The sequence below is a fragment of the Chiroxiphia lanceolata genome, chromosome 5 (genome assembly GCF_009829145.1).
Source record: "Chiroxiphia lanceolata isolate bChiLan1 chromosome 5, bChiLan1.pri, whole genome shotgun sequence".
Lineage (NCBI taxonomy): Eukaryota > Metazoa > Chordata > Aves > Passeriformes > Pipridae > Chiroxiphia > Chiroxiphia lanceolata.
Window position 1 is genome coordinate 60,128,528 of NC_045641.1, and position 13,170 is coordinate 60,141,697.

The 13,170-nt window shown below is 40.3% G+C and overlaps 1 protein-coding gene across 4 annotated transcripts in view; it reads right to left on the reverse strand.

The window, feature by feature from the left end:
- Positions 1-12,607, reverse strand: part of DNM1L (dynamin 1 like) — a 37,566-nt gene extending 24,959 nt beyond the window's left edge. For all 4 annotated transcript variants that reach the window (XM_032689234.1, XM_032689232.1, XM_032689233.1 and 1 more), the window contains exons 1-2: positions 12,384-12,607; positions 969-1,116 (exon numbers count right to left, since the gene is read on the reverse strand). In XM_032689234.1, coding sequence (XP_032545125.1) covers positions 969-1,116; positions 12,384-12,485 — 250 coding nt within the window. In that variant the 5' untranslated portion in view covers positions 12,486-12,607. The remainder of the gene's footprint in view (positions 1-968; positions 1,117-12,383) is intronic.
- Between the last annotated feature and the right edge of the window lie 563 nt (positions 12,608-13,170).

Genomic DNA, 13,170 nt, shown 5'->3' on the forward strand with positions numbered 1-13,170 from the left:
AGCTAGAGCTTAAACCTTTAAAAGGGCACAGTGTTAGTAACTGTCCTTCAGAAATCACACGCTATAAATATTGCAGGAAAACAAATACTGTACAGAACTTCTGACACCTTGACTTATTGTCACTAGAAATAAATTCAGAAAAATTTGAACACAATGAGAATTAATAATTATAGCCCCAAGTTCATCACACCAACAAAACCTGTGCCCTTTTCAGAGTCTACATCAAGGAGCTAAGAGTTATCTTACAATCAGAAGGTCAATATGCCCCTGCTGCTCTTTCCTAAAATCAAGAGCACTAGTTGGTATAGAATGAGCACTGAGGAATAACTGAGATCACTTTCTTGATCTGATGAAGGATAATATAGAAACACTACAGAAGACAAGCTTCAAACTGGACAGCCTCAGAACATTTAAAGTGCTGTTCTTGATGCCTTGGAATCCCAGTGTGGCCCAGTGAGGTGGCATCTGTAAGCTACAGAACATGCCTATTAAATCCTGTTTGCATCTACTACAAGTTTGTTTTCATTCCTCCTTCTTCTGCTCCATTCAGAAATTATCTCATTCCTAACCTCCTTCTAAAAAGTCACTCATCCTCTGAATGAAACACCTTATTTATACAGAAAAAGAGGAGGAGAAGAAAAACATACAAAAAATCATATTCTCTACACTCTACACAGTTAGCTTAACAACTGAAATGCTTTCTTTGGCCTATTTTTCTCAAAAGCATTTCCTAAGAACAGAAAAGCTTAAAACACTAAGGCAACTCCGAATGTCGTAAAGATTTTGACTTCATGACATTTGCTAAATGGACAAAACAGATGTGACAACAGCTGTGTTTTCTTCCAAGCAAATTTTAAAAAATACACTTGACTTTTAAGATCACAGCAACTGCTTTTTCAGTTAAAGGAACAAGAAAGATTTTAAGTTGCTTTCCAACATGGCAAAACAGGCTGTTGGATCACACTCACCATTTTCATCTCCAGCTCCTTTCCGACCATCCTCTGGGGAAACGTGCACCAGCTGCAGAATAAGGGGTCTCCGGGTGACAACTCCAGTACCTCGGGGGAGCAGATCCCTTCCCACAAGACTTTCCAACACAGAACTCTTTCCACTGCTCTGAAAATTGGAATACAGCTGCATTATTTTCTTAAACATAAAAATGCTGTGATATTTTAGTTTTAGTTTGCTGTCATCTAACCTGCAAACAGGCACTGAAGGATACAGGTCTGCTACAAATCAGTAACTGTCTAAACCCACTCAGGATATTTAAAAACAATGGGACACCTAAAAACCATGTAGATAGATATATTTTCTCTCTCTTAAGGCTAAACTACATATGTAACAGTTTTTTTTCAGAAAAATTAATATCCTATTTAGCATTTTCTACCACAAATATTGAACTCTCCAGATACAAAACAGAATTTCCTTCCGACCATTATAAAGAAAGCAAAATACATTATGCAACTTTCTAATGTCTTGCAGTAAAACTTTATAAACCAAAGAATTTAACCCTCTGTTAGTATTTGTTAAAATTAACATGGGCTGACCCTGTTAATACCAACAGCAGCATTACACAGATATTAACTATGTATACTTGAGTATAATAAGCTGTTAACAGTCTTATATCCCTTTCAGTTTGAGGTTTGATTTTGTGGTTTTGTTTTTGTTTGGGTTTTTTTGTATAACATATTGTATCAGTTTCGGAAGTGTAGACATTGTTTTATACTCTAAACACAGAAACAAACATTGTTTTGTGCCCTCCTACACTCTCTGTGTATGTATTTAAGTATTTATAACTTAATTGACTGCAAATATCTGTCTGTATAACAACAAAATGTAAGAAGTTGTGAAATACTTAAAGGCTGTGAAATTACAAATAGGCTTTAACTGTCTACATTTAAAATGTGCTCCTTTAGCACTGTTGTATAAAATGCAGAATTGGTCCAACAAGCAGTTGTGAATACACGGGTTTTAAAAGCGATTCAAGACCAGTACCATATTAAAACTAACAATAAATTACAGACCCAGCAATGTCAACATAATACTTTGAAAGTTTGATTGAGAAGATTTTGTCTTTTTAATAGAACTGTATTAAACTCTTCCAGTTTTCTGAAGGAGGAAAGTCAAAACCTGCTCTGACAGTCACTGCCACCAGCTATGAAATGTTTCTATATTAATGCTACTACCAAGCAATTCTGTTGTTAAAAAAAAAAAAAACCAAACAACGACCAACCAAAACAAAACAACTGGAAAAAACCCACCCCACAAACCAACAGCTGGGATGTGCATTACTGCTATACAACCTCCACTCAGCCTGCCAGTTCTGAAATAACCGACTTGAGATTTCAAGTACTGAGTATATAACCTCACATACGATCATAGAAAAGCAGGGATGAATATCTTTAAATCTCACACATTCAGTGGCATTTTCTAAAAATTAAAAATAAAACAGAGTTCAAGCAACACATCACTATCAGACAGGACATTTCTACTAGTGCAGTAAGATATATATGAGAGCCTTATAACCGATTGAAATAGAGCTTGTATGCAGAAATAAGAAATACATACTAAAATACAAGGCCAAATCTGTAGAAAATTTGAACAACAACAAATTAAAGCCTTCTTTGATTCTATCACCTTATTGTATATGCTTTATGGAACAGAAAAAAAAGCTATTTTATCAAAAATATCATTTGTCTCAACAGGTGAACAACAAACCAATGTGGATTATGTATATTTTTCAGTTTTCCAAATTTGAGTGCAGTGAGGTCACTGGTCTAGGAGGACCAGGGAGAAGGGCAGGGTCAGATGAAAGAGAAATATAGCCTTGTAGGATTTTTTTTCCTTTTAAAAGTCTCTCCTAGAAAGTAATTAATCATTTTCTTCTTCAACTGACCTTCTCCAAATCAACTTCAGATACTTTCTCTGTAAGGAGCTTTCAACAGACCATTGGGCACTGAAGTCTTACCAAAAAGTAACTTAAGAACAACCTGACCAAAGCATGAATTAGCTCTGGAAACCTCCATGAGAGAGCTCCTGTCTGGCACACTTGTGAAGAATTACAGGTATTACAGACTGTGAAAAAACAAACTTCACAGTGACAAATAACAAACCACTTCTTAACTTCTTTAAAACAAGTGCAATGCCTGGTCAAAAAGATGAGAGATTATAAAGGTTCATCAGCTGCATTGAAAAAGCCCACCAAAACCCACCATGGTTTCATTTATTAAAAACATTTTGAACATCAAGATGGATATGGCACTTGGGGATATGGTTTAGGGGTGATTACAGTGGTGCTGCACTGATGCTTGGACTAGAGGATCTTGAAGGTCTCTACCAACCTCAATGATTCCATGATCTCTTCAGCAAGATTTCTTACACATGGGTAAAATGATCGCTCAGTCTCAAAGGGCTGGAGGTGAGATTTAGAGGAAGTGGCTTCTCCTGAACATATAATCCAAGCACATAATGGATAGTAATAAATAGCTTGAGTCCTTATCAAGAACCTCATCAAGACAGGAAACCAAAATCCACGGGAGAAGCTGCTGCACTGCTCATTGGTCTTTCCAAAGAGCAGGAATGCAGGAAGCTAAAATTGGCAAATTATACAAACCATGTATAGAACTAACATACTGTGTCTTACACCACTCCCACAGTTATCTTTGGACAGAGAAGGAACGATCTGGATCCTTTGCAAATGTGAAGTCATACACTAAATGCAACATTACAGTTCTCCACACACCAGGAAATTTACTTCAAATTGCATTACATTCCCAACTAAAGCAATTTGCTGTTGGAATACGATACACTATCTGATGACGCACTCCTTCATCTGGGTTCCATCTACATCCATTACCAAGAATTGTCTGGGAACACAATTAGGAAAGCAGCAAACATGAAGCTCATCTTTTCTGCCAGCAGGAGGAAGTGAGGGATGTTAACAATACAAACTCAGTTCAGCCAGTCCCTCATACAACAGGTGAAGACAGAGACTAATACTGACGACCAAGGGTACCACAGAATTTTTGGGGATGAGTCTGCAGAAGCATCGTGCTTGTTTTGGCATCTCATTGCAATGCTCATCATGATTTTAAGCGTGGACAGAAATCCATAAATTCATTTCATGATGGGTCCAGAAAAGCATTAACAAACTCTAACCTTTCACAGCAGATCAGTCAGATTTTTCCTTAATATCTGATCTTAATTTGAAATATCTATCAGCTGTGATATCTAGAGAAACTTTATATAGACTGCTCAGAAAACAAATGGGCAAATACAAGAACATCTTGTGTCACTTTTTTAACTCCTGTGTCAAACCTGCACTGCTGAGTGTTTAATACTCTGCTGAGTTAACCAGCATCAGTCTCACAGATAAGCACCTGAGTTTGATGGATGGTAAAACCATTTCCCCCAGAAATACTAAGATAAGATGAGATGATGCACACAGGACTTAAATACTTTATTTACATCATATATACTGTCAGAGTGTGTTGAAATCTTATCAGCTTTCTCACTGCTTCCTTAACATCTGTATGTTCATTTTTGTCAACATGATCTTCAGGTTAATCTAAAGCAATTAAAGATGAAGGGCAGAATCACTGGGACACAACTGTGCACTTACCCTCACAAATTAAGAAGCTGCAAACTGTAAGAACTGTGATCCACTCCAAAAAGTCAGCATCTCTACTATTAACAGTTCTCATGAGTTTGCTTTTGCCTCCCCATCCTTCTTTTCTTCTTTACTTGTCCCTGTATATTTCAATTCTGTGCACTTCAGTATCAAAAGGCATTTGCTCCCATCCATTACACTAATTCTTATGAGAAAATGTGGGTTGCAATCTGCTGTATTACTGACCACATTTTTCAGGAATTCAGAAGCAGCAGACAGCAGTGGATGACTTCAGAATTGTCCAGCTTCATTAATAGCAAGAGATCACTTTCAGAAACACTTTAGGGTTGTTGATAAGCCAAATGGAAGAGACTATTGAAAATTTTCAAGTAACACTATCAGCAGCCATTCCCATTCATCTCAAACATTTACTTCACTGGCTTTCTTACTCTAGTTCCATGTCCTCATTAACATTCCTATTTTAGGAGACTTGTACCCTATACCCCACAGCATGCAAAGATGTTTTCTCCATACCAAGAAGAGAACCCTGGCCCAATCCTCTTGCACCACTGATAGTTACCATCCACTTTGAAGCCCACCTATAGGTAAAAAGGCCTAGAAGACCCTGATGGTGAAGACCAGGACAAAGAAAGTATCGAATACCTCAGCCTCACCCATATTTGCTGTCGCTAAATCTCCTGTCACAGTCAGCAGCAAGTCTGTATTTCCCTCATTTCTTTTTTTTCTTTTTTAACTGATACAGTTAAAAGATACAGCTGATAAAGCTGGAAGTTCCCGTTGCCTTTCCCTTTCCAGTCACGTTGGTTTTCTTACTACATCTCCACATATGTTGGCAGTATTTTTATACCCTTGAGTGAGCTTGTCCTCACTTCTACCTCCTGCATGAGTCTTCTGTGTTGAAGCTCAGTCATGAGTTCCCCTCACACTGCTCTCCTTACACCTCTGCTCATTTTCCCCAAGCAAGTTTATGGACTACTGTTTCGTGCTCCAGTGAGGTTGTCCTTAGAGGTATATGCCAGGTCTCTTGAGCTTGGCTGTCCTGGGTCCCACCAATTTGCTCAGTAAATAAGCCAAGTCTACTCCTATTCTTACAAAGTCCATACAGCAAGAAGGCAATAAACACAAGACTCACCTGGAGTCTCACTCATGCACAAGAACCATGAGATGACAGAGTGAAGAGTTGACTGTTGGATATTTCAAATATTATTAAATATTATTAAAATTATAATGGACTTGTATCAGCTGCAACAAATTTTTAAGCCATCTCCTATCTCCAAGAATCTCCTATCTTCCTTTGTCTACCTTTAGACTTCATAATCTCTTTGTGAAGCCAATGCACAATATATAACCTGTGGAAAAAAACCTTTGTAAGGAAACACGTCCAATAAAGTACTGGGAAACTTCCAAAATGAAAATTAGTTGAAAGGGATCTGAAAATTTGCTCATTACTTTTGCTAGGATAAACTGATAACTTTTGTATTATCTCATCAAATAGGAAACAAAGGCAAAGAACTCCTACAACACAATAGAGATTTACTGCAGGACAGCACTATAAAATAAATGGGCAGTGATATCAGTATTTTCTATGACTATTCAGAGGCACTATGATGACAAACATTTGAGAATGACAGTAAGGAACTGTGAAGTAGGAGAGATTTCTCAGTGAGACCTAATAATTACTGAAGAATTCTATTAAGAAAAGCAGTGCATCTGCTTTGACACCCAAGGTGGAATGGTGGCAATTTTGCAGTTTGTATCATATAAGAACTGTAAAAGTTCTCCTGGCTACATCACGCTCTTAGCAATATACATGTAAACAATTTACTAAATTTTCATTCTATTATTGGGAAATATAAGCTAATGCATTCTTGCTGGGATCTCATCCACCCACTCAGGTGCTTTGAAAAGAAGTTACTTGCAGTAGCTACCCTGGAAGAGGTCAGCATGCTATACCTAAAGAGCAGCAATATTTTTGTTTCTTCTCTTATTTGCAAACATGAATTACTCTGAAATAAAAGGAAATGCATGCATTTCCAGAGTAGTTCCACAAGGGAACTGCTTTGCCTGGAACAGCTATTATGACAAAATTTTCCTAAAAGATGCAGAAGAATTAACAGGGTAATCTCAACCTGAGAAAGCAGTAAAACCAGCACAACCCACTGCTCATTGTTGCAAAACACATTTCAGTTTGAAAGACCTTGTGTGAATGACAAGACTGTTGTTCCTTCAGGCCATTCCCCATTTACTTGAATAGTGAGCCTTGAATAGAGAGCCTTCCTGAATCAATCAGGAAGAAACTGAAGTCACAGGAACTACCTCCACATAAAACAGCTCATGTACTAGTAGTAAGGAATGCCAGAATTGGCACAGTTCAGCCAAAATTCTTCAGAAATTCTGTATTTACACCACATCTAACTATAGACACGTGCCAAACAAGAGCAAACAGAGAAATAATTAGCAGATGTATTCTTTCTCCATATATCAATTCCCAAAGGCTCCCCAGTAATTCATTTAAGAAAAAAAATACCTCACCTACTCAGAAACAAGGAGAGACTCCAAGTTAGATCATGGAACTGTAGTATTTGAAGATTCACATTTCAAAGCCAGATAAACTGACTTTATTCTACTAAATTCCTGACTTGCAGTAAAATGAACTAAAATAAAGTCAATTTGTATCTTCCAATTAAAAAGTTCTAAACAACAGAGATCTGGGGATTTTTCAAGAACTCCACAGCCATTTTCTCCCCAGATTCTGCAAAACATTTTCCTGGGCTGTCTGCTTTAATATTCTTGCCCTTCATTCTCCTGAAAACATTGTTTCTTTTGCACTGTCCCTGCTGGACAACATACAGGATCCATCTGGTTTAATTAAATACAGGTTTTCTAACAAAGATAATTGCCAATCAGAAGATGAACTTGACCCTGGTAGCAAGCATCAAAACTAGTGGGGAAAAAGAAACTAAAAAAAATAAAAACAAACAGGGGAGAGAGAGAAATGAACAATAATGAAACAAAAAAAAATAGAATCACAAACAACTTCATTTACATCCTTCTACAACTGTGTATTCTGTGCACTCTTCCAAAATATCTGTGCATTTGCAAACAATAAAATTAATATCTTCATTTAAACTACATTTATTATTGCTTTCATATTAAAAATCTGTAGAGCTAAAATGCAGGATCAGAATTATTAGACCTGTCATTTTATTTTAATTCATATGAAGTCTGCACATAGACCCAGTGAAAATGCACTTCCAAACATAGAAGCCTTCAGGATCTGAAAGGTACAGCTGTTCAGAACCACAAAGAGCCCATCAAAGAAAAGGAACAGCACAAAACTAAATGTTGTTTGCACTGTATAGTATTACCAGCAAAACTTATATTATGTCTGGTAAATGTAAACAGCTAATTAATGTCAGCCTCACTTTGCTGCTTGCCTGAAACACACACCAGAACAGTCAGGGCATGATTTGACACGAGCAAAGGATGGCAAAAAGGCAAACAGTTACGCCCAAAACCAGATTCAGTAAATGTCAGATATCAAAGCAAACAGAAAAAAAAACCCCAAACCAAACCCAGAAGTTTGCAAAACACTTGGGAGAAAAACAAGCTCTCCCCAGCCAGTGCTGATGTTATGCTCTAGTTACATCCCCTTTTACAAATGTAGGTAGAAACGTCTTTTCGCATCTGCTTGAAATCTCAGGGGGAAAAAAAAAAAAGAGAAAGAATTTCCCAAGTTGAACTTAGCCTGGGGTTTTCCTGATTGCTTGGTACTGAGCCTGAGTCTCCACCTAAAACTGGTTTTTTTGACAACATAGTGTAGGCTACATCGAATGAACTGAAGTAGCTTAAATTTCTGTTCCCCTGACAGAGAAAGGTCAGGGAAGCTCTGTACAGTGCCTGACATTGAAGATCAAGAGGCCAGTGTCAAACTGGATGCTTTGCATCCACTGGATTCTTCTCCTTATCCCAGGACTGTTACAGGAGCTTCTCATTGCTGTGAACTTCTTAACAGATAAGTTATCATCCTCACTGTTTAGCTTAACAGAATATACACTTATACATATTCAAGTGTATCTGCTATCTCAGATCGAGAAACCTTCCTCCTCGGCAACAAAAAGAGCTTTAGTCTTGAAATATCGAACATGATACTTATTCCAAATGGGAAAAAAAGAAATAAATGTAACATTCATCTGTGAGCTAATCCCAGGGAATCATCCAACAGAACAGCCTAGGTTAAATATTGTAAACTACACCTCCCCATTTAAAGTCCCAAAACTGTATTAACTGAAGACTGAGCAAAAGTACTCCATAAATGCACACCTGAAGGTTCATTTAAAAATCTCACTGTGAATTTCATTAGTTGTTAGATCCATTTCCCCACAATGTCTCAACTTCAATTAACAGTACCAGATACAAATAAAGCCCAGAGAGTGTTTTTATAATGTCAGTATTGGAAGAATTTTGCTACAGATCTGACACTAAAGTTTGGATATAATTAGGTTGATGACTCCTAAAAAACCAACAGATATTCCAAGAATTAATGACCTCCCCTGAAAAAAGGCAGACAATTCATTTTTACATAACTCCAGGCAGATATTTTGTTGTCTGGTTGGTTTTTTGAAATTTATTCTAAATCTCATGGCCACCTTTGTAGTGTAGACATTTAATTTTTGTGATATATACCCTTAAAATACAAAAGGTGATAACTAACCAAACTGTTTTTCTTCCTTTTGCTTTCTTTTACTATAGTTTTAATGTGTTTGAGGTTAATGGTTGAGGCACTTCAATACCACCTTGTTGTCCCTTACAAATACAGACCACAAAGCATTTGTATAAAACACGTCAGAACACTGAGTATTACAGCATTATTGAACAAATACTGTTTATATAATATTCCCAGAATGGAGAGGGGTTTTTTGCACTTTAGTAATACAGCTCTAAAAATAGAACTAAAATACTGAATTGGGGAAAAAATAGAACACCTCTCTTGGAATGGCAGAACAACCCTGAAACAGTGAAGAAAAATTGGCAGCCTGAAGGTGTCCTCTGAGCTCTATCACCAGTAGAGACCTGAATTTTCTTAACAGATCCTGCATTAGGATACAGAAATAACTTACACAATATTTATGGGGAGAACGAGAAGGAATTCTTATATGGCCAAGTCCTGGGAAAACAACTAGAAGTGCAAGAGGTCATTTGAACGTGTAAAATTTACTGAGAAATATTTTGTAATTAGTACCAAAAAATATCTGGAAAGAGGAAAAATTAAAACATTACAATTGCTCAGAACACAAGAGCAGTAGGAAATCAATCCCAAAAGAGAGGAGGGGTAAAGGGAACGTGGGAAACAGGAAAACATTCAAAGCTAAATTAAGGCTTATAAGTAGTTTCTAGTTGTACATATTCTAGAAAAGAAAGAACTAACTTAAGGCACAGAAGTAAAAATAAATGAGAACTGGAGAAAGGCACAAGCACAAAATAATACAGGAGTAAAGAAGAAAGACAGAAGACACGTGATAAAAATAAACAGCAAACACTACTCAAAAAACCATTTTTCTTCTCCTTGCTGAATATATAAAAAGGTCATTTAAGAAAAGCAACTGGCAAATTGGAAGGAAAAAAGCAGAGCTCAATTAACAGAGTTACAAAAATCCTAACTGGCAGCATTTCTTTCCCACAAAGAAAGATGGAGGTGCAAAATTTAGAGCTGCTTATTGTGATTATTATCCAAAGAAGAAAAAGTAAGGATAGCATATGCCAGTAGGCTACAAACAAATCGTGTGAACAAACTTAAAGGCCGAGGCCATGTAGCATTTAACCAAAAATATCTCAAGAAACAAGATTGTCTCAAGGCACATTTTAAAAAACCAAGGCAGCAAGCTTCCAGCAGCAAAACTATCAGCTCTAGGGCCACATTTGAGACATCTCCAGAAGTCTGGTCTACAATAAACTAACTTCAAATGAATAAATGAATAAAACTTTATTTAAATTAAAACTAATTGCATAAAATAACCATCTGTGGAATTACCATGTGAGTAAAGACTTATTTGTCCCAACAACCCTGACTAAACACAAAAAAACCCCAAGATACAGCTTGCTAGAGATTTTTGTATAAATTTTTCTGGAGTCTATAAAGGATTTGGTTTTGGCATAGTAAGAAATTTTATATTAATTCAAGGGGGGTTAGGAATATACTGAATACAGCACTAAACAGACATTGATACTGACAGGTAGACTACTTAAGTCAAACACATGTCAATACCATCCTAGCTCTCAGTATTTACTTATAAATGTATTTACACTTAGGAAAAGGTACCTAGGAACAAGTTGTTTAAAAGTACTTTTTAAAAATGCCACTTCAATGCATTTCATTAAGTGAAACCGCAAAAAATACTTTCTTAATCTTACAGAGAAAATGCCACACCCTTGCACTGCACTTTCTGTTGCAGATCTAAACTGAAACACAGAAACAAATTTAAAAAAAAAAAAAAAAAAACACAAAAAACCACAGCTTGATTGTATAATTTTTAATGTAATGAAGACTAAATGTCTTCATAAAGCGACTGACTCAAATCAGCCACAACACCAGCCAATATCTAACACAGCTTATCAATGCAGAGGGTCTCCCACCCAATCCAAGTATTTTAGATCTACTCTATTAAGTGGATGACATAAAGTCAGTGAACCTACCTGATGTATACTGGGAAAAGAGAATGACTGCTGGTTGCCTCACAACCAGTTTGACACTGTAACTGGTTTTGAGCGAAGCTATTCCACGCTTCAGCAACGAGCAAGCTTTAAAACATATAATTCATGTTTTAGGCCATATAATGAAACCCATGACTGCAGAGTAGTTGGTATTAATATCTTTGGTAGGCAAGCCATTGTTTAGCAGCACAGCACACTCAATAGATGCTGTTAATGTCACAGGAACCAGAGACCAATTGGCCTCAAGTTTTAGCTCTGTTTAACGTTTCATTTCCTATTCCCTTGTGCCTGCTGCAGTTCTGGTCAGGCATATTCAGCTGCCAAAAGTTCTGCTGGAGAACAGCAGGCCATTTGAACAGATACGAAAGGGTCTGAGCTATCTCCGAGCCCAGCGGCAGCACCACAGGGCTGAGACACACACGTTGCAACTGTTGCAGCCGACAGCAACCGGCCTCGCCTCTCACCTTAACTCCCCATCACCGGCTAAGACAAAGAGGTCCCAACGGCACCTCGGAAGCAAAGGGAACTCGGAGCAAAGGGAAACGATCCACGCCTGCAAGATGCCGTTCCGCTACCACATCCCTTTTATTCAGCCCTGGCTTCCCGGCGGCTGTCGGCGAAGGGAAGCCCCGGCCCGAGCGGTGGTGGCGGTCCCGCTGACGCACCGGGGCGGCCGCCGCTCCCCGGGTCCCCCAGCGCCACCCACACCCCCGGTGCGGGGAGCCGGAGCCACGGGAGAAGGGGGCCCAGCCCTCTCCGGAGCTCCTCGGTCGAGAAGCACCCAGGGGCGGGCGGGCGGTGGAAGAGGCGCTGCTTCTCCACACTGTGCGACCGGTGGGGAGGCAGCGGAGCCCGGGGAGGGAGCGCGGGGGGGACGCGGCCACCGAGGGCGTCCCGCCCGCCCTTTCCTGCCGCGTCCCCCCGTGCCCTTGGCAGGGGTAGCCGCGGGGCTGCAGCGGCGGGGGCGCGATGGACGCCCCGACTTTGCCCTCGGGGCGGTGAACGCGTCTGCCCCGGCCCGGCCCGGCCCGGTCCGCCTCACCTGCGTGCCCACCACCACGATCTGCGGCAGCTGGATGATGTCGGCCCCCACCGTGTTGAACACGTCCTGCAGCTTGTTAATGACGGGGATCAGCGCCTCCATGGCGGCGCGGGGGGAGACGAGCCCGGCAGAGGCGGCGGCGGACGGACACGACGGGCCCCGGCGGCTCCCTCAGCCGCCCCCTGCGCCTGCCGCCATCGGCGCCGGCCCCCGCGCACGGCACGGCCCCCGGCAGCCCCCGCGCGCCCGCCGCGCGCAGCCGCGCCGCCGCCCGGCATCATGGGAGGTGTAGTCCGGAACGGAGGGCGGGGGCTTCTCCCTCCGCCCTGCCGGGACACCCAGCAGGGTGGCCGTGGGCGCGCATCACGAGCCTGATCCTCTACAGGGATCACCAGTAGCAGAGCAACTCACAAGTTCACAGACTCACAGAATCAACCGGGTTGGAAAAGACCTCTGAGATCATCGAGTCCAATTTATGACCCAACACTACCCTGTCAATTAGACCACGGCACTCAGTGCCACGTTCAGTCTTTCCTCAAACACCTCCAGGGACGGTGACTCCACCACCTCCCTGGGCAGCCCATTCCAACGTCAAATGACCCTTTCACCTTTTTCAATTTCTACCCTTGCACAGAAATTCTTCCTGATATCCACCCTAAATCTCCCCTGGCGCAGCTTGAGCCTACGTCCTCTTTTCCTGTCGCTGGTTACCCGGAAGAAGAGACCTACCCCCAGCTGGCTACAACCTCCTCTCAGGGAGGTGTAGAGGGTGATAAGGTCACCCCTG